At 43.9% G+C, this 23,060-nt stretch overlaps 1 protein-coding gene across 1 annotated transcript in view; it reads right to left on the reverse strand.

Moving 5' to 3' along the window:
* Positions 1–10,628: 10,628 nt before the first annotated feature.
* LOC115139566 (protein eva-1 homolog C-like) overlaps positions 10,629–23,060 on the reverse strand; it is a 146,114-nt gene continuing 133,682 nt past the window's right edge. Inside the window, exons 7-8 of the mRNA XM_029677097.2 lie at positions 15,107–15,286; positions 10,629–13,433 (exon numbers count right to left, since the gene is read on the reverse strand). Of these exons, the coding sequence (XP_029532957.2) occupies positions 13,045–13,433; positions 15,107–15,286 (569 nt within the window). The 3' untranslated portion in view covers positions 10,629–13,044. The remainder of the gene's footprint in view (positions 13,434–15,106; positions 15,287–23,060) is intronic.

The following is a 23,060-nucleotide window of genomic DNA, read 5'->3' on the forward strand; positions in this document are numbered from 1 at the left end:
TAAACGTGTAGGAGGAGCCTCTCTTCTCTCTCCTCATCATTTGACCCACATTGTCTGCGAGTATCCTAGCAATGGTTCCATTTTGGGATCTCAGTATTGACACAGAGAGCCTTGAGCAAAGTACAGGCGATGGGTTACTTAACCTCTTAAGTCGACCCTCTACTTTTTTGAACATTCTGTTAAAAATCGCGCAACATTTCAGCGCCCTGCTACTCATGCCAGGAATATAGTATATGCATTTGCTTAGTCTGTGTGGATAGAAAACACTCAGACGTTTATAAAACTGGTTAAATCACTGCTGTGGCTTTACCAGAACGGCATTTACATCGAAAAGCACAGGAAAAACTGATCACTGAAAATGGGAAAATATATCCATGCGCTACTTGAACCCATTGATAAAGGTGAACCACAATTAATTGACTGAGGTTGCAGTACCTACAGCTTCCACACGGTGTCTAGAGTCTTGTCATTTCCCTTCGAGTTTTTTCTTGGTCAAACACATGCAGGGCACCGTATCTCCTTAGGTCTAGGACCGGATATTTTCGTTGAGTTTCTAGCCGGACATTTTTCCAGACGGACAGCTAATGATCTTTACATCGCCTCCTGATGAATTTTATCGCTTATTAACGTTTACTAATACCTAAAGTTGCATTACAAACGTATTTCGAAGTGTTTTGTGAAAGTTTATCGTCGACTTTTTGAATTTTAAAAAATGACGTTACGTTTTGAAACAATGTTTTTTTAGTTTATCACACAGTCTACATATAACGATATCTAGGCTTTATATGGACCGATTTAATCGGAATAAAGACCCAAATAGTGTTTATGGGACATCTAGGAGTGCCAACAAAGAAGATGGTGAAAGGTAATGAATGTTTTCTATTTTATTGTGCGGTTTGTGTAACGCCGAAATGCTAATTATTTTGTTTACGTCCCCTGTGGGTCTTTTGGGGTGTTACATGCTATCAGATAATAGCTTGTCGTGCTTTCGCCGAAAAGCATTTTAAAAATCTGACTTGTTGCCTGGATTCACAACGAGTGTAGCTTTAATTCGATACCCTGCATGTGTATTTTAATGAACTTTTGAGTTTTAACTAATACTATTAGCATTTAGCGTAGCGCATTTGCATTTCCAGAGCTCTAGTTGGGACGCAAGCGTCCCGAGTAGAAGCAAGAGGTTAAATCGCTCTCCCTCGAACGGTACACCCGATTTTAGTCTGAAATACTTTTGTCTAACTGTTTGTTTTAGTGGTCAAAACGATAGTTGTTTGGAAAGTAAGGAACTTCCTTGCTTCTGACATGATTTACAGATGCTTGAAAGACAGGCGATGGGTTACGAAAACGGCTCTAGTTACAGATTGGTAGCCCCGATTTGAAATCCGACTTCGGATTTGAAAAGCAGAGAAGTAGGCAAACAAAATGTTGCGACAGTGGTCAAAATGGCAGCTGTTTGGGAACGTTTGAAAAACACGTGGTAAGGCCGTTACAAAAACAGCTGTACCATAAGTTCCGTAGTGAATATTTTAATTCCGCAAACAGCTTTGAATAGCAGAGAAGTAAGGCAAATATCCCATACACTAACTTTTCATCTAACTTGTTGCGTATTGGTCAAAATGGACATTGTTTGCAAAAATCTTACATAAAATATTGTTGATGCGAATATTACTTTTGTCCACACACCTGGTGTGAGTAGCAGAGAAGTGCACAAAGCTGATAGGCCTTTAATTTTCTGTCTAAGTGGTTGCCAAGTGCAATGATTTGCGTCAAAAGTTGCATGAGAAAATGACAGTGTGAAGTGATGATGTCACAATGGAGAGGATTCAAATCTTGAGAAATCCCATGTTAGCGGATGGGGGGACAAAAAAGCAGACAAAAAAATGAATAACGTAAAAAGTATAGCAAGTATCAAGAAGTTGTATACAAGCAACCCGATCCAGACCATTCCGCACATTCTGAAGTTGGAACGGAGTTTCTAGCATAAATGCTGTAGGAGGAGTAGCCGGCGGAATTAATAATAAGAAGTATATAAACTAGGGCGCCAACTATACTGTGTCAGTGAAATGTATATAGGTTCAGAACTTATGTGAAACAGCACAGTTAAAAAAATATGGCAACTAGAAATCAAACTGGATGGTCTTCAAAGATAGATGGGAGAGGATCAGGGTAGCTGAAGGATAGGATTAAAAACAAACAAAAGGTAACTATTGTAAAATACATTGTCCGTAAAATGTATATTGTATGTATAAGCTCGAAGTAGAAACCTAACAGACCGGACACGTTGCGTGCGCGAGCTTCGCAAAATACATTTAGAAATCCATGTTATTCAATTATTGCACCCACACTGCTCGCGCGCCCCCACGAGCGTCTGCGTTGCCAAGGGCTAAAATAGAAGTTGTTTCTATTTCTGACGCAGATCGCGCTGCAAGTCCTGCCTCTCCCATCTCCTCATTGGTTTATAGAAGCAGGTATCCACATGCCTTCTCATTGGTTATACCCATGTGGGTGATTGAAAGACAAATGTTTTGCCGGTTGTAGTGGTAAAAGTGTAGATGCCAATCACCATATAAGTTCAAAGATGAAAAAAGCATGGAAGGAGGAGAGATGACTAGAAACGATTCAGTTGGCCGTTTTATGTGTGGATTAATTGTCAGAGTAGAGGACCTTGTGCATTTCAGGTAAAATAACAAAATGTTTATATCCCAGGACAAATTAGCTAGCAAGTGCAAGCTAACTAGCTAAATTGCCCAACATGTTTAATGCTTTTCGACCTGTCCCCAAATTAATGTCATTGGTTCAGAGTTTGTTTGATATTTTAACCTGCGTGTCATGATCGCGTTTGGTGTAGGGGGACAAAATAAATTTACACACGATAGCGCACGATTTAGATTCCGTGTAAGTGTTGTTGTCCATTAGTTTACTCCATTAGGGGAGGGGTGGTAGTTTTAATGGGAAATAATGAAGGAAAATATATATTTTTTAAATAAAATAATAATATATATGCAGTACCAGTCAAAAGTTTGGACACACCTACTCATTCCAGGGTTTTTCTTCATTTGTACTATTTTCTACATTGTGGAATCCCAAACCATCTCAATTGGGTTGAGGCCAGTTGATTGTGGAGGCCAGGTCATCTGATGCCTCACTTATCACTCTTCTTCTTGGTCAAATAGCCCTTACACAGCCAGAAGGTGTGTTTTGAACCACAGAGTAGGTGAACGGATGATCTCTGCATGTGTGGTTCCCACCGTGAAGCATGGAGGAAGAGGTGTGATGTTGTGTGGGTGCATTGCTGGTTGGACTGTCAGTGATTTATTTAGAATTCAAGGCACGCTTAAACAGCATAGCTACCACAGCATTCTGCAGCGCGACGCCATCCCATCTGGTTTGGGCTTAGTGGGACTATCATTTGTTTTTCAATAGGCTGTGTAAGGGCTATTTGACCAAGAAGAAGAGTGATAGAGTGCTGCATCAGATGACCTTACCTCCACTATCACCCAACCACAATCACCCAACTATGGTTTGAGATTATTTGTACCACAGAGTGAAGGAAAAGCATCCAACAAGTGTTCAGCATATAGTGCTCAGAAAATAGTAAAAATAAATAATATACACATGTATACATATATACACATGTACTTGTAGGTAGGGGTAACTATAACGGCCTCCGTCGGTGGAATAAGGTGAGGACCAATGCGCAGCGTGGTACGTGTTCATCTTTTTAATAAAGTAAACTGAACACTGAATAACAAAACAAAGAAACAACCGGAACAGTTCCGTCTGGTGTAGACACACAAAGACTGAAAACAACCACCCACAAAACACAATCGAAAACAGGCTACCTAAATATGGTTCTCAATCACGGACAACGATTGACAGCTTCCTCTGATTGAGAACCATACCAGGTCAAACACAGAAATAAAAAATCATAGAAAACTAACAGACAACCCAACCAACTCACGCCCTGACCATACCAAAACAAAAGACAAAACAAAGGAACTACGGTCAGAACATGACAGTAACAGTGACCAGGCAATTAGGATATATAATAAGCAGAGTATCAACAGTATGAAGTGCATTCAGAAAGTATTGTGCATTCAGAAAGTATTCAGACCCCTTGACCATTTCCACATTTTGTTACGTTACCTTATTCTAAAATGCATTAAAAACAAATGTCCCTCAATCTACACAAAATACCCCATAATTACAAAGCAAAAACTAGTTTTAGAAATTTTAGCAAATTAATTAATAATAATACATAAATATTCAGAACCTTTACTCAGTACTTTGGCAGCGATTACAGCCTCGAGTCTTCTTGGGTGTGAAGGTACAAGGTTGGCACACCTGTATTTGGGGAGTTTCTCTCATTCTTCTCTGCAGATCCTTTCAAGCTTTATCAGGTTGGATGGGGAGAGTCGCTGTACAGCTATTTTCAGGTCTCTCTCTCAATTTTCCTCATTGCTGACTAGTCTCATTGCCACTGAAAAACATCCCCACAGCATAATGCTGCCACCACCATGCTTCACCATAGGGGTGGTGCCAGGTTTACTCCAGATATGACTCTTGGCATTCAGGCCAAAGAGTTCAATCTTGGTTTCATTAGACCAGAGAATCTTGTTTCTCATGGTCTGAAAGTCCTGTAGGTGCCTTTTGGCAAACTCCAAGTGGACTTTCGTGTGCTTTTTACTGAGGAGTGGCTTCCGTCTGGCCACACTACCATAATGGTGTGATTGGTGGAATGCTGAAGAGATGGTTGTCCTTTTTGAAGGTTGACCCATCTCCACAGACAGACACCCCCCGATTGCTCAGTTTGTCTGGGCGGCCAACTCTATGAAGAGTCTTGGTGTTTTAAACTTCTTCCATTTAAGAATGATGGAGGCCACTGTGTTCTTGGGGACCTTCAATGCTGCAGAAATTTGTAGGTACCCTTCCCCAGATCTGATCCTCAACATAATCCTGTCTCTTTCGACCTTATGTCATGGTTTTTCCTCTGAAGTGCACCGTCAACTGTGGGACCTTATATAGACAGGCGTGTGCCTTTCCAAATTTTGTCCAATCAATTGAATTTACCACAGGTGGACCAATCAAGTTCTAGAAATATCTCAACGAGTCTCATAGCAAAGGGTCTAAATACTTATGTAAATAAGGTATTTATGTTTTACATTTTTTAGATATTTGTCAAAAAACTGTTTTCGCTTTGTCTTTATGGGGTATTGTGTGTAGATTGATGAGGAAATTATTTAATAAAAAAATAAATTTTAGAATAATGCTGTAAAGTAACAAAATGTGGAAAAAGGGAAGGGGTCTGAATCATTTATCTATGCACTCTATGTGAAGAGTGTGAAAGTGTGTGTGTGTGTATGTGAAAGTGTGTGTGTGTGTGTGTGTGTGTGTCAGTCAATGTAGTATGCATGAGTATGTGGGTAGAGTCTAGTGAGACCCAGTGCAAGAGAGTCAGTCCAAAAAAATTAAAAATAATAAATTAAAAAACAACACCTTCACAGACCTATTCATTGAGTAAATCTACTGAGATGTCACTGTGACTGACTCCCCCGGTAGTTCAAGGGAGGCATTACAGATGTATGCAAACCACAGGAACATGTACATAATGCTGTTCAATTGTGGAGAAAATAATTCAAGCTGTAGGAAGTCAGGAAAGCAAAGTTATCCAAACAATAGCATTACTTGTTGAGTCAGAGAACCATGAGCGTAATTGAATGAATAACTTCAGTCTTAGAAATGATGGGGTGGGCACATCAGAGTCAAAGCAAAATTGCAGTTACTGGAATTATTACACTTGAGGATAAAGTTCTTAACATAAATAAAACAATAAATGTTATTTAATTCACACCAGCTCACATAACTGCAATTCTTGCGATTACCATTTCAACAAAGTTGATTCGAAGCTAATACAAACAAAAACATTAGACAGTAAAAACAATATCGTAAAATAAACATCCATAAAAGCATTCATATTTGATGAACACATTCAAGGGCCTCTCTACATATTAGTGACAAGTGCTTACCAGAAGAGTATTGTCCTCACTAAAGTGCCTATGAGAGGACGCTTCTAGACTTTTGAGATGCAGCCCCAGTGTGTGTCCTCAAGGTGACGAGGGTTGAAGGTGCCCCCAGGGGTCGGTGGGAGGCAAATGGGGAGAAGTACTTGCTGGCGAACATGAAGACGTTCCTCGTGGTAACAGGAACTGCAAGAAGTCACCCATTACGTCGTGGAGCTCCAGATGTTGCCGCTGTTACAAGTTCTGCCTTCAACTCCGCCTGTAACACACACACACGTCAGGTCATGTTGGAAACTCAGGGCTTGTGGTTTAAGAGTAGAGTAAAGCTTAAACCACTAACACGTGATCTTTCTGTCCAAGAACTTGGGAGGTCATCTACATGTCATCCACTCACACCAGAGCCCTCTTCTCAAACACACATAACAAACATGTAAATAGGGGAACACTCATAATAGTGTGTGTGTGTGTATTTGGGATGAGAGCAGCAGGAAGCTCATGTTGGCGGGAGAGTCCACCTGCAATCGGCTGGCCTAGGTTAAGGATATGACATCGAATCCAATTTTAATCGTCACATGCGCTGAATACAACAGTTCTAGCTAGACCTTACCGTGAAGTCCTTACTTACAAGCCCTTAACCGACAACCCAGTTCAAGAAATAGAGTTAAGAAAATATTGACTAAATATCCTAAAGTAATTTTTTTATAAAAAAGTAACACAATAAAATAACAATAACGAGGCTATATACAGGGGGGGGGGGGGTGTCAATGTAAATAGTCCGGGTGGCCATTTGATTAATTGTTCAGCAGTCTTATGACTTGCGGGTAGAAGCTGTTAAGGAGCCTTTTGGACCTAGACTTGGCTCTCCGTTACCGCTTGCCGTGTGGTAGTAGAGAGAACAGTCTATGACTTGGGTGACGATTTTTGGGCCTTCCTCTGACACCGCCAAGCATATAGGCAAGAAGCTTAGCCCCAGTGATGTACTGGGTGGTACACCTTATGGTCGGATGCCGAGCAGTTGTCATACCAGGCAGTGCAACCGGTCAGGATTCTCTCGATGGTGCAGCTGTATAACTTTTTGAGGATCTGGGGACCCATGCCAAATCTTTTCACTCTCCTGGGGGGGAAAAGGTGTTCTTGTGCCCTCTTCACAACTGTCTTGGTGTGCTTGGACCATGATAGTTAGTTGGTGATGTGGACACCAAGGAACTTGAAACTCTCGACCCGCTCCACAACAGCCCCGTCGATGTTAATGGGGGCCTGTTCAGCCCTTCTTTTCCTGTCGTCCACAATCAGTTCCTTTGTCTTGCTCACATTGAGGAAGAGTTTGTTTTCCTGGCACCACACTGTGGAGTGTGGGGTGCGATTGAAATTGCGTCATTAGTGGATCTTTTGGGGTGGTATGCGAATTGGTGGGTCTAGGGTTTCCGAGATTATGGTGTTGATGTGAGCCATGACAAGCCTTTCAGAGCACTTCATGGCTACCAACGTGAGTGCTATGGCGCGGTAGCCATTTAGGAAGGCTACATTCACTTTCTTGGTCAGAGGGACTATGGTGGTCTGCTTGAAACGTAGGTATTACAGACTCGGTCAGGGAGAGGTTGAAAATGTCAATGAAGAAAGTTGGTCTGCGCATGCTCTGAGTACACGTCCTGGTAATCTGTCTGGCCCCGCGGCCTTGTGAATGTTGACCTGTTTAAAGGTCTTGCTCACATCGGCTACAGAGAGCATGATCACACAGTCATCCTGAACAGCTGGTGATCTCATGCATGCTTCAGTGTTGCTTGCATCAATGCGAGCATAAAAGGCATTTAGTTTGTCTGGTAGGCTCGTGTCACTGGGCAGCTTGCGGCTGGGTTTACCTTTGTAGTCCGTAGCTCGTTGAGTGCGTTCCTAGTGCCAGCATTGGTTTGTGGTTGTAAATAGACTGCTACGAATAATATAGATGAGAACTCTCTCGATAGATAGTGGGGTCTACAAATTATCATGAGGTACTCTACCGCAGGCGAGCATTACCTCGAGACTTCTTTAATATTAGACATTGCGCACTAGCTGTTATTGACAAATAGACACCCTGCCCCTAGTCTTACCAGACGTTGCTGCTCTGTCCTACCGATGCACAGAAAACCAAGCCACCTCTACTATATTATCCATGTTGTCCTTCAGCCACGACTCAGTGAAACATAAGATACTACAGTTTTAATGTCCCATTGGTAGGATAGTCTTGATCGGAGATAATCCAATTCATTTTCCAGTGATTGCACATTGGCCAATAGGACGGATGGTAGTGGCAGTTTGCCCACTCTCCGATGAATTCTCACAAGGCACTCCGATATCCGCCCCGGGTATCTCCTCCTTTACTTCATGCAAATGACGGGCCTGGTCTTGGGAAAGCAGCATATCCTTCGCGTCAGACTCATTAAATAAAAAATCTTCATCCAGTTTGAGGTGAGTAATCTCTGTTCTGCCATTCTCTGTGACACGGAGGCTCTCCGCACTGCCAAAGCTGACTCTCTCTCTATTCACATCGTCCTAGATCTATCCACTGCCTTCGACACCGTGAACCATCAGATCCTGCTTTCCACCCTCTCAAGGCTGGGCGTCTTAGACTCTGCACTCTCTTGGATTGCATTCTGCCTGGCAGGCCATTCCTACCAGGTGACGTGGAGAGGATCTGTTGTTGCACCACATATTATCACTACTGGTGTCCCCCCCAGGGGTCGGTTCTAGGCCCTCTCCTCTTCACTTTATACACCAAGTCTCTCTTATCACTGCTATTCGGATGAAACTCAACTACTTTTCTCCTTCCCCCTTCTGACACCCAGGTGGCAACACAAATTCTACATGCCTGGCCGATATCTCAACTTGGATGTCGGCCCACCACCTCAAGCTCAACCTCAACAAGACGGAGCTGCTCTTCCTCCCGGTGAAGGCCTGCCCGCTCAAAGACCTCTCCATTACGGTCGACAACTCCACGGTGTCCCCTTCCCAGAGTACAAAGAACCTTGATGTGACCCTGGACAACACCCTATTGTTCTCTGCAAACATCAAAGCAGTGACTCGCTCCTGCAGGTTCATGCTCTACAACATCCGTAGAGTAGTTGGACTACTGCAACTCGCTGTTGGCTGGGCTCCCCGCTTGTGCCATCAAACCCCTGCAACTTATCCAGAATGCTGCAGCCCGCCTGATTTTCAACCTTTCCAGGTTCTCTGATGTCACCCGACACTCCACTGGCTTCCAGTCGAAGTTCGTATTCACTACAAGTCCACGGTGCTTACCGACGGAACAGCAAAAGGAACTGCCCCTCCCTACCTTCAGGCTCAAACCCTATACCCCAACCCGAGCATGCCGTTATGTCACCTCAGGTCTCCTGGCCCTCCCATCCTATGGAACGGCGGCTCCCGCTCACCGCGGTCCAAGCACTTCTCTATCCTGGTTGAACCAGCTTCTTCCTGAAGCTAGGAAATCAGAGTCCCTGCCCATCTTCCAAAAATATCTGAAACCATACCTCTTCAAACAGTCTCTTAAATAATCCTCCTCCTCACCTCGACCCCACCCCAAAAATATATCAAATAAAAATTAACCAGCACTTGCACTTGAAAGGTTCCATTTCTTAGCTGTGGTCCAAGGAATAGTGTGCATTCCTCCTCTAATAGTGGAGGAATGCGCCACATGCCTTGGACCAGAGCTAGTTGGTTTCTATGAATTGAGGAGAAGCAGGAATTCACAGGAAAATCATCAGGGAAATCTAATCCCTGTGGTAGTTTAAAGTGAATGTTTTTGACTTTGACCTCAATGGAGTGGCTAGTTTATGAGGTCACTTGGAGGAGTCAACTTGGCATGTTGACCTTAACAGCAGCGGTATACAGCTGAATGGTTCTACACTGTCATTTGTAGACATTTTCTAGTGTATCAAGTTGCAGTAAGTCATGTTAATCATTCAAACAGGCTTCTACAAAACCTCAATCATATGTAACAAGATGAGAAAATAGCTTATTATGCTATCTATCTATTTGTCATTTCACACTGGATTTGATTTGCAATACAAAGAATGCCACTGTACAATCTGGGCATCAGAGCTCGATGTAGTGTTTTTGTTGCAATCGAACAAGTGTAGGCCACAGCGTGATAGATATCGACACGTTACATTTATATTGCAGGTTTTATTTTCCATGATCGGCTCAACTACTTGGCCCGTAACATCCCGAAAGGTGTTTCCTGGCAAAAATGGCAAGCCACCAGTGGCAATGTCCAGTGTTTACCGACATTGCTTGTAATATTGTAATAGTGTTTATTGTCCATTGGAAATAATGGACAGTTACTGAACAGAAAGTATAAGCATTTGCCAGCAGGATATTCACCTTTTATTTAATCAAACTCCCATGGAAATCTGGTTTAAATATGGTGATGTGACTAAGGAAACAGGAATAGTTTCAGTTGCTATGGGAAATATAAACAAAACTAACGTCACCAAAATAAAATGCGCGAAAGTCGCATGTTTCGCCACCAGATGGCGCACAATCTTCATGATACACTGAACAGTGGTGATGTGGATCAAATATTTGTGTGAATTCACATAACTAGGTAAAAATAAAACAATATGAGTCAAGACCTTATTTCCAACACAGTTTTCAACACAGTTTATTCCAAGCACAGGAGTCATATTTTGGTCTCACTTACCAGCTATTGTATTGGCATATTTTCTGTCCCATTCAAACTGAAACACAAGCTTTTTCAATAAAAAAAAACATAATGGATTGCAGTTGGAGTGAAGATTCGTCACTGCCTTCTCATTTCACCTCTCATGCAAGAAAATCCCAAACTTCTTTTGATAAACCATGATTCCTACGGTTCACCCAGTGCAACTGAACTGTATTGATAATAGCTTATATTATTAACAACATGATCATTACAATAATACGTGACAGATAGCCCAACAGTGTCCCGTGAGGGTTAACCCTATTAGTGATGACCACAGTAATATTTAGGAAGCTCTTTCACTGGTAGGCAAATTAACAGGATTTTGTTCTGTAGCCATTTCCTTGCCTGTGGTCCTAGATCTTTTTGTGCTGTCTTGACAAGTCCTATGGCCACTGGCATGACAAAACTGATCTAGGGCCAGCCTCGCCATTTTCATGTGGACAACACACACACAAGCCTGTTTGACAAAGTGAGAAAAAGATGATTGCAATTGATTGATGGATTCTAATATAACAGCTTGACTGGGTTACCTTCTCCACCAATAGACATCCTTGTTGCCAGGTAGGCCACTGCACTGTGCATATTAAAACATATAAAAAATAAGCTTATTAAATCACTTGACCTCTTCGAGGTGTTTTACATGGTGTTTTTTTATTTTATAAATGGGAAAGGGGGATACCTAGTCAGATGTACAACTGAATGCATTCAACTGAAATGTCTTCCGCATTTAACCCAACCCCTCTGAATCAGAGAGGTGCGGGGGGGCGGGGGCTGCCATAATCAACATCCACATCTTCGGCGCCCGGGGAACAGTGGGTTAACTTCCTTGCTCAGGGGCAGAACGACAGATTTGTACCTTGTCAGCTCGGGGATCCTATGCAGCAACCTTTCGGTTACTGGCCCAATTGCTCAAATGCTGACACATCTGGAGTATTGTATAGTATCGACTGTATTCATGAAGTGACTCAAGAGTAAGAGTGCCGATCTAGGATCAGTTTAGCCTTTTATATCATAATGAATCAGATTACATGGAGATGGGGGACCTGATCCTAGATCAGCACTCCTACAATGAGAAGCTTAATGAATTCGGCCCCCAATCCTCTTCTTAAGAAGCAAATAGAAACTACCATACACAGAAACGCTAGGGGCTACATCAAAAACTGCACCCTATTCCCTATGTTGTGCACTAATTTTAGCCAGAGATTTGCCAGACCCTTATAAGGTTCTAGCCAAAAGTAGAGCACTATAAAGGAAATAGGGTGCCATTTTGGACTCTAGGATTGCATCCCTGAGGTGCCAGACACGTTTTGATAACCGCAGTATAAAAATATCTCATAATAATAACCGTAAAGACAAAAATACACAACAATACAACTATTAAATATTATATAAAATAGATTTCATAAAATGTTTGAGAAGAATAAAAAATGGTTGACCATGGTCATTTTCCTCTTAAAGATTGTGACGTTGTTGGTCCACTGTCCCACTGTCCAATTTTACTGTAAGTGTTACGCTGTAAGTTTCACTTTGAGTGTCACGATGTCCTTTTAACTGTAAGTGTTACGCCTCTCCTAAAGCCATTCGACCATTTGAATACTGGAGGGTGAGTGAGCATAAAGCAAGCTGCACGCTTTCAGATTTGCCCAATTCTCAATATCCACTAGGCAACACTGGAGTAACATTGGCAACTGTCCTTAAGTCACCTTTGACCTTTCAGGCTTCACAGTCTCAGTATCTCAAGATCCTCCACTTCAGGAGGGTGCGATGAGGTAAAATGTGAGGCAGTGCAGTTAGCTGACCTTTCACCTTCATCCTCCACCAATGAGAGGCAGGCTCCGGGTCAAGCTTACCATGCTGAGAAGTAGGAGCTTATTCTCACTGCATTAACAGAGTTTTATTTTTGCTTTACAGTGCCCACACGGACACAGACTGACTGACAGACAGAGGGGGATATTTATCCTTCCTGGTCTGCAAGCGTCACTGTGTTCCATCATGCGGTTCCAAACCCCCGCAGTCCAAAGTGGTCCTGTTATCATGCACACCTCCGCAAACCAGGTTCGGTGGTGGGGTCCCTTCCCCCCATCCCCAAACCCTAGTGTGTTTTTATGGTCCTACACATCCCATCTCAAGTACTGCACTCCAACCTTCACAGCCCCCTTTCTAGAACTAGTAGTGGTTAATTCACGTTCTTGCCTCAATAAGGCTCCGCCTCCCGGGTTCACCTAGAACTAGTAGTGGTTAATTCACGTTCTTGCCTCAATAATAGCGGTTGAGGCTCCGCGTCCCGGGTTCACCTAGAACTAGTAGTGGTTAATTCACGTTCTTGCCTCAATAATAGCGGTTGAGGCTACGCGTCCCGGGTATGTCGGGTTGACCGTTCATCCAGATCTCTCGTATGATCCTCTCCCTCTCCTCCAGCCGCTGTGCCCGTTCCAGCTCTTCCGCAGACGTGAACACGTTCATGTTGAGAGTGCGCTCGAAGCGGCGGTGGCGGCGCGCGGATAGATCCGACGTGGTTTCCCAGTCCGAGTCTGAGTCGCTGGAGTCTGATGAGGAGTCGGTGGGCCGCAGGCGGTTCTTGGTGGTGGTGCCGGGGCAGCGGCGGCGAGGCTGGCAGTCGGTGCGGCACGAGATCTGGACCACCAGAGCAAACAGGGTGAGGAGAAGGCCCAGGCACACGCCGCACACAAAGTAGAGCGCCGCGCGCTCTGGGTGGTCTGTAGGGAGAGAGAGAGAGAGAGAGAGTCAAATACTGTCATATGTAGAACCAAATGTAGTTCATACATTTCAACATCTTGCCTTTGAAAGCAAAAACAAATTTAACTCCGACTTGCTCTGCTGGATTTACTCATTCTGGCCTTACACAACTGCTCAGTAAATCATTTTGAACACAGAGAGGCACAGTTTGAAATGAAAGAATCTGTACTTCTCCCATGACCACAGAGATTGGGACAAAAAATAGCGATACGAGTGGGAGGTAAAGGAACAGGAAATACTGTGTTCTCTCTGTTTTAGTAGCTGGTTGGAGCAGGTGACTTACGGGAACAGGCGTAATATGTGTGTGTGTGTGTGTGTGGGCACGTGCGTGAGCGAGAATGTGTGTGTGCCTGCGTGCATATACCGTATGTGTGTGTGACAGTGTTCATGTGTGTGTGTGTGTGTGAGTGAGTATGAGGGGGATTTTACAGGGGAAGCTATATCAACATCTGCATTCCTCCAGTCCATATTTAGTAGCTCCTCTCAGTCACAGTGGAGAGGGAATCTCAATGGAGATTAGTGTCTGTACCACCCACATACAACCTAACAGAAACGATACACTGAAATGTCAATGTAAACCCACTACAGGGCCCTAGCATCAACAATTGTTGATTGTAGCCCTTTCCTGTAGTCAAATGACTAGTGCCCTCATGGGTAGAATATTATTCATACTTTTCATAATTAATAAACATTATTTCAAAATACATGCTGAAAATCTGGTATTTCTATGTCAAACGGTTTTGATATGTTTCAGTCCTCTGTGATGTATATAAAGTGTAACATTGGAATGCAAACTCAAAATGGAATACCTCAACTCTATATCTGACCTGCTACAGGTGTCTTCTTTTAATAACCATGTGTGTGAGGTGTATACTTTGGTTTCAAAGTCAATTTGTTTAAGACTACCAACAACCACTTTGTGTGACCTGATTTAGCCCACTGCAGTAAAAGGTTAATCAGAGCCCAACCTTAACCCCTTCTCTACCTCACTGTCATCTAAGAGATTGTGTGAATGTTTCTGTACATGCAAAGTTGTTATGTGTGAATGTCGCTGTACAGTACATGCAAAGTTGCTGTAATTCAGTGTAAACTTAGTTTTACATGCAAAGTTGCTGTAATGTAGTGTAAACTTAGTTTTACATGCAGTTGCTGTAATGTAGTGTAAACTTAGTTTTACATGCAAAGTTGCTGTAATGTAGTGTAAACTTAGTTTTACATGCAAAGTTGCTGTAATTTAGTGTAAACTTAGTTTTACATGCAAAGTTGCTGTAATTTAGTGTAAACTTAGTTTTACATGCAAAGTTGCTGTAATGTAGTGTAAACTTAGTTTTACATGCAAAGTTGCTGTAATGTTGTGCGAACCTGTACCTGCTCTGACGCTATAGGATGCGTGAATGTTTAACCTGCTATGAAGGTGTACGTTGTGTGAACGTTGATCTTGCTTTGTTGGTGTAACGTTGCTGCACTTGCTAAGTTGGTGTAATGTTGTGTGAATGTTTTTGTACCTGCTTTATTGTTTTAGGTTGTGTGAGCATTGTACTAAGCTATGTTGCTGTAACGTTGTTTGAACGTTGAACCTGCTATGAAGGTATATGCTTGCGATGTTGCCGTAACATTGTGAACTTTGCTGTACCTGCTATATAGTTGAAGGCTGCCAGTGAGCTACTGATAAGGGACATGTCGGTGCTGACAGTTGTAGCATTGATCACAGGGTTCATGTCCGGCGGCCGGGGGGCTTTGTCCTCCACTCCTCCCTCATTTGTCTTCACCTCCCCAGAGTAGGAACCAAACTCCCTCCCTCGCTTCTTCTTTCCTGGGGGGATAGTAAACAGGACATTGACATTGGGGTCAGGCAGACTATTTTGATCAGATACTTCTTCTTTCCTGGGGGGATAGTAAACAGGACATTGACATTGGGGTCAGGCAGACTGTTATTATCAGATACTTCTTCTTTCCTGGGGGGATAGTAAACGGGACATTGACGATGATGTATATATACACCATGGATTGCTGATGCTATGAATTGGCCAATGAGAGGCAAAAAAGCCACCAGTTGGCCATATTAAGATGTTTTTATTGTCACATTCACTGGAAAGGTGCAGTGAAATGTGTTGTTTTACAGGGTCAGCCATAGTAGTATGATAGGTGTTGTTTTACAGGGTCAGTCGTAGTATGATAGGTGTTGTTTTACAGGGTCAGTCATAGTAGTATGATAGGTGCAGTGTAATGTGTTGTTTTACAGGGTCAGCCATAGTAGTATGATAGGTGCAGTGTAATGTGTTGTTTTACAGGGTCAGCCATAGTAGTATGATGTGTTGTTTTACAGGGTCAGTCATAGTAGTATGATAGGTGTTGTTTTACAGGGTAAGCCATAGTAGTATGATAGGTGTTGTTTTACAGGGTCAGCCATAGTAGTATGATAGGTGTTGTTGTACAAGGTCAGCCATAGTAGTATGATAGGTGGAATGAAATGTGTTGTTTTACAGGGTCAGCCATAGTAGTATGATAGGTGTTGTTTTACAGGGTCAGTCATAGTAGTATGATAGGTGTTGTTTTACAGGGTCAGTCATAATAGTATGATAGGTGCAGTGTAATGTGTTGTTTTACAGGGTCAGCCATAGTGATGGAGTCCAGGTGTGTCTCATGATGAAGCACAGGTGCGCGTAACAAAGGTGCCAGGTGTGCGTATTGATGGTAGTCAGAGCCAGTGATTAGTAAACCGGTGAGAGGGGGAGCGGGAGTAGACGTGACAACAGATCCCCTTCCCCTCTTTATTGCAGGCTATTATTATTAAAACCTCTCTAGGGTACGTGGGAAGGTAGCCAACATCCAGTGAAATTGCAGAGCGCCAAATTAAAAAAACAGAAATACTCATTATAAAACTTAATGAAGCATACAAGTGTTATACATGGGTTTAAAGATCAACTTCTTGTTAATCCAACCACGGTGTCAGATTTCAAAAAGGCTTTACGGCGAAAGCATACCATGCAATTATCTGAGAACAGCGCCCAGCAGACAAATCATTACAAACAGTAACCAGCCAAGTAGAGGAGTTACACAAGTCAGAAATAGAGATAAAATTAATCACTTACCTTTGATGATCGTCATATGGTTGCACTCAGAAGCCATTCATTTAATCAATAAATGTTTGTTTTGTTCGATAAAGTCTCTCTTTATATCCAAAAACCTCAGTTTTGTTGGCGCGTTTACTTCAGTAATCCACAGGCTCAAACGCAGTCACAACAGGCAGACGAAAAATCCAAATAGTATCCGTGAAGTTAGTAAAAACATGTATAACGATGTTTATAATCAATCCTAAGGTTGTTTTTAGCCTAAATAATCGATAATATTTCAACCAGACAATAACGTCGTCAATATAAAAGGTAAACAAGAAAGGTGCGCTAACGGTCGCGCGCATGAAAAATCTCTGTGACACAGCAGGGTCCACTCATTCAGACTGCTCTTACTCCTTAATTTCTCAGAAGACTGTTGACATCTAGTGGAAGGCATAGAATGTGCAACTTTGGATACTGTAATGGCATTGAGTCAATGGATACTGTAATGGCATTGAATGGAAAACTAAATAAAAAAAATAAAAAACTACTTCCTGGTTTGATTTTTCTCGGGTTTTCGCCTGCCAAATCAGTTCTGTTATACTCATAGACATTACTGTAACGGTTTTGGAAACTTTAGAGTGTTTTCTATCCAAATCTACCAATTATATGCATATCCTAGCTTCTGGGCCTGAGTAGCAGGCAGTTTACTTTGGGCACGCTTTTCATCCGCAGGTGAAAATAGTGCCCCCTACCTTAGAGAAGTTTTAAAGCATCATTTCAGGTGAACAATAAAATGTCAACACCAAAAGTCGCCAACCTCGCAGCACTCATTTCTGATCTACTGGATGAGCAGACATCTTTGTCAGCCCAGCAATAACGCACTTGATTATCAACTAATTAGGTTTGATAAACCATCTGTGTTAGTGCTGGGCTGGAACAAAGCCTGCACACCCAGCAGGCCAACTATATTTTTGTTTACAAAATTAGCTAACATAGGTACACATATAATCCTTGGTATACAAGAATATACCCTTAGTCTCTTGGGACATTCAGTGGGACCCCTACATCTGCAGTCAGGGTTTCACAGCTCTCTGTATCTGAGGACAGAAAACCTCACAAAGAAACTGCACTATACTAAAATTGGACAGCACTAAATATTATGTTACTATGTAATATCTCTCTGTCCTCCTAGTTTTTCTCACTAGGGACTGGAACTGGAGAGTCTTTTCATAATGTCCTCCCACAAAGATACTTGCCCTATCGAGAGTAGCCTACTCTCCCTTCTCTGACAGCTGGAACGGCTAGCTAAACCTTTCACCCACTTCCGTGGCTGTTAGCTAGCTAGCTTCAAATGCATTTCAAGTTACAACGATAAATACGTCAACATATCTAGCTAACTAGCTAATATGAAGTTAGCTAGCTGGTGATATTTAATTCACTCGGCTACCTATAAAGTATGCAATGTTAGCTAGCTGGCGAACAATACATTAGCAGCTCGTTTGAGTTAGCCTGCACACATAGTTACTGTAGCTATCATTTTCTAAATATATTTACTTACTTGAATAGGTTCTCCCACTGCCTACATTTTCTGGGTCCTTAGAAAAACAAAATAATGGGCAATCTACCAGAAGTTTTAGGTGGTAGAAAAATACAGTCAGCCATGTGGATGATTGGAGGGCTTCCCCACCAGACTGATTCTGGTCTTCCAATATTTAAAAAAATATATGTTTATTTATCTGTTATTTTACCAGGTAAGTTGACTGAGAACACGTTCTCATTTACAGCAATGACCTGGGGAATAGTTACAGGGGAGAGGAGGGGGATGAATGAGCCAATTGTAAACTGGGGATTATTAGGTGACCGTGATGGTTTGAGGGCCAGATTGGGAACATGGCGCCTGGTGTGGTTGCTATGTGATTTGTGACGCAACTGCAAGCCATCTATAGTCCACGATCAGCTCCTTGGTCTGGCTGACGTTGAGGGAATAGAGTCACATCGCTACGGGAAAAGATCTATTAGGGGAATTTCAGGAGACATTTCCGGAGTCTGCTGAATTGTGTTCCATCCATTTACAGCTGGAAACATCTGCATATGATCATAGTGAGTTCTCTCACAGTTTAAACTGCTTTCACAATACACAATATTTGCCACAAATGTCATGTTCGACATCGACTCTCCAACTTTGATACTGGGACTTTGAGTATTGTGTACTGTGAAAGGATTGAGAAAATTGTGCAGTGAAGGCGGACTCTTTAGCTTTTCTAAACTAAAGGTGAGCCGAGGTTGAGTTGTTTGAGTAGTAGTTGAGCACATGATTATCTGAATTCTCTAATCCAACAGACTGTCTGCATAAGTCTGTACATCCCCTCTGTACTTAGCCATATAAAGAGGAGAGGTGGGCTCACTCTATAATCCAACACTGACATGTGAGACAGATCTGGACTACGTTTGTTCGATGTTTGTGTGCAACGCTTCAGTGAAAACACTACAACTCCACCAGGCAGCGGGGATAAACACAGAGATGGAGGGTAGAGACTTACATCGACCCAACTGAGTGGAATGTGTGTGTGTACACTCAAACCCCCTAATTGCAGGATCTGTAAGGTGTGTCGGGCACACAGCCTTGATCTGATATATGTAGTTTAGAGAGCGAAACTGCTGACTGAGTAGGTAAGTGTTTCCACCTGGACCAAAAGCAGTGTAACACATTGCAGACCAGTACCTATTAGGCATTACGAGGGATATACTGCTCTTTTATAGAACAAAGTCTGGAAAATATATGGATCAAACAGAGATATTTGATTGTTTCAAAAGAATATAAACATTAGGAACATCTTCATAATATTGACTTGTACCCCTTTTTGCCCCCAGAACAGCCTGAATTAGTTGGGGCATGGACTCTACAAGGTGTCTAAAGAGTTCCACAGGGATACTGGCACATGTTGACTCCAATGCTTCCCACAGTTGTGTCAAGTTTACTGGATGTCCTTTGGGTGGTGAACCATTATTGATACACACGGGAAACTGTTGAGCGTGAAGAATCCAGCAGTGTTGCAGTTCTTGACACACTCAAACCGATGCGCCTGGCACCTACTACCATACCCCATTAAAATGCACTTAAATATTTTGTCTTGCCCAGTCACCCACTGAATGGCACCCATACACAAACCATATCTCAATTGTCTCAAGGTTTAAAATCATTATTTAACCTGTCTCCTCCCCTTCCTCTACATTGATTGAAGTGGATTTAACAAGTGACATCAATAAGGGATCATAACTTTCACCTGGATTCACCTGGTGAGTCTGTCTGTCACGATCGTCGTAAGAACATTCAGACCAAGGCGCAGCGTGATATGGGTTCCACATATTTATTGAAGTGAAACCCACAAAACAATAAAGAACAAATGAAACGTGATGTCAATGAAGTGCTCACAGGCAACTACACATAAACAAGATCCCACAAAACACAGTGGAGAAATGGCTGCCTAAATATGATCCCCAAACAGAGACAACGATAAACAGCTGCCTCTGATTGTGAACCATACCAGGCCAACATAGAAATAAACAACATAGATTACCCACCCTAGTCACACCCTGACCTAACCACATTAGAAGAGAATAAAAAGGCTCTCTATGGTCAGGGCATGACAGTACCCCCCCCCCCCCCAAAGGTGCAGACTCAAAACCTGACTCTATAGGGGAGGGTCTGGTTGGGCATCTAGCGTCGATGGCGGCTCTGGTGCGGGACGAAGAACCCGCTCATCCTGTGGATCCAGCCATGGACCAGGGCTGAACACTGTGCCTGGACTGGACCTCGGTGCAGAGGAAGGCTCCGGCCTTGGAGCGGGACTGGACGCCGTGCCTGGACTGGGCACCGGCGCAGAGGGAGGCTCCGGCCTTGGAGCGGGACTGGACGCCGTGCCTGGACTAGGCGCCGGCGCAGAGGGAGGCTCCTACCATGGAGCGGGACTGGACGCCTTGCCTGGAACCTCCTGATCGTTGACCCTTGCTGGAGGCTCTGGACTGCAGACCGTCGCTGGAGGCTCTGGACTGCAGACCGTCGCTGGAGGCTCTGGACTGCAGACCGTCGCTGGAGGCTCTGGACTGCAGACCGTCGCTGGAGGCTCTGGACTGCAGACCGTCGCTGGAGGCTCTGGACTGCCGACCGTCGCTGGAGGCTCTGGACTGCCGACCGTCGCTGGAGGCCTGGGGCGTGGAGCTGGCACAGGACGTACTGGGCTGTGGAGGCATACTGGAGACCTGGTGCGTATAGCCGGCACAGATTGTACCGGAACGATGACACACTTCGCACGGCGAGTGCGGGGAGCTGGCACAGGACATACCGGACAGATGACACGCGCCTCAAGGCGAGTGCGGAGAGCTGGGGGGGGTGTACTGGAGACCTGGTGCGTGGAGCCGGCACAGATTTTACCAAACTGATGCTCCTTAGGGCGAATGTCGTGCATCATACACCAACACAACAACTCTCTCATTTCTCTCTCCTCCAATTTCTCCATCAACTCACTGATGATCTCTGACTCACTCCTCGGCTCCGCCGACCACCCCTTGTGCCACCCCCCAAATGTTGGCCTGTTTTTTGGGCTTTCCTTGTGGCCGCGAACCTTGGCGTCGTCGCTGTCCTCCCTTCTCTCCTTGCGTCTGCCGCCAAGGAAGGCTATCCTGTCCTGCCAGGATTTCCTCCCAAGTCCAGGATACCTTCTCCTCCTGGGCACGCTGCTTGGTCCTGTTGTGGTGTGATCTTGTTTATGTGTAGTTGCCTGTGAGCACTTCATTTACATCACGTTTAGTTTGTTCTTTATTGTTTTGTGCATTTCACTTCAATAAATATGTGGAACCCATATCACGTTGCGCTTTGGTCCGAATGTTCTTACGACGATCGTGACAATGTCATGGAAAGACCCAGTGTTCCTAATGTTTTGTACACTCATTGTATGGAGCATGTACTATTGTTATCCCTTGCTTCATGCAAAAACAAAACAAAGAAAAGTGATAGATGAAATGGAAAGATTTGGTAAACTTACGATTAATGGAGAAAGTGTGGTTGTCTTCCTAGATTTGTGATCGAAACAGCTTTTTCCAGATGGGTGGCGTGAGTGAGGCTAGTGTGTGTGTGTTTCAAGTTGCATTGTCATGTGCACAGGTACAGTGAAATGCCTTTCTTTCAAGCTCTTTCCCAACAATGCAGTAGTCAATATCCATAGGACTATAAAGTAAAGTAAAACAAAACCACACAAGGAATAGAACATGAGAAAGTAGCTCAGCTATTACAGGGTCAGTGTCAATACCATATCTACAATGTGCAGGGATGCTGGAGTGGTAGGGGTAGATATGTATAGGGTGAGGTGACTAGGCATCAGAATATGATCAGTGGACTAGCAGCGTACATGTGTGTAAAGTCCATATGGATGTGTGTGCATGCTAAGTGTGAGTGTGTATTGGAGTATCAATGTGAGTGTGTAGATGACTTCGTCAACCATTTTGAAAAGAAGGTCGACGACATCCGATCCTCGTTTGCTAAGTCAAACGACACCGCTGGTTCTGCTCACACTGCCCTACCCTGTGCTCTGACCTCTTTCTCCCCTCTCTCTCCAGATGAAATCTCGCGTCTTGTGACGGCCGGCCGCCCAACAACCTGCCCGCTTGACCCTATCCCCTCCTCTCTTCTCCAGACCATTTCCGGAGACCTTCTCCCTTACCTCACCTCGCTCATCAACTCATCCCTGACCGCTGGCTACGTCCCTTCCGTCTTCAAGAGAGCGAGAGTTGCACACCTTCTGAAAAAACCTACACTCGATCCCTCCGATGTCAACAACTACAGACCAGTATCCCTTCTTTCTTTTCTCTCCAAAACTCTTGAACGTGCCGTCCTTGGCCAGCTCTCTCGCTATCTCTCTCAGAATTACCTTCTTGATCCATATCAGTCAGGTTTCAAGACTAGTCATTCAACTGAGACTGCTCTTCTCTGTATCACGGAGGCGCTCCGCACTGCTAAAGCTAACTCTCTCTCCTCTGCTCTCATCCTTCTAGACCTATCGGCTGCCTTCGATACTGTGAACCATCAGATCCTCCTCTCCACCCTCTCCGAGTTGGGCATCTCCGGCGCGGCCCACGCTTGGATTGCGTCCTACCTGACAGGTCGCTCCTACCAGGTGGCGTGGCGAGAATCCGTCTCCACACCACGTGCTCTCACCACTGGTGTCCCCAGGGCTCTGTTCTAGGCCCTCTCCTATTCTCGCTATACACCAAGTCACTTGGCTCTGTCATAACCTCACATGGTCTCTCCTATCATTGCTATGCAGACGACACACAATTAATCTTCTCCTTTCCCCTTCTGATGACCAGGTGGCGAATCGCATCTCTGCATGTCTGGCAGACATATCAGTGTGGATGACGGATCACCACCTCAAGCTGAACCTCGGCAAGACGGAGCTGCTCTTCCTCCCGGGAAGGACTGCCCGTTCCATGATCTCGCCATCACGGTTGACAACTCCATTGTGTCCTCCTCCCAGA

The sequence above is a fragment of the Oncorhynchus nerka genome, linkage group LG13 (genome assembly GCF_034236695.1).
Source record: "Oncorhynchus nerka isolate Pitt River linkage group LG13, Oner_Uvic_2.0, whole genome shotgun sequence".
Classification (NCBI taxonomy): Eukaryota; Metazoa; Chordata; class Actinopteri; order Salmoniformes; family Salmonidae; genus Oncorhynchus; species Oncorhynchus nerka.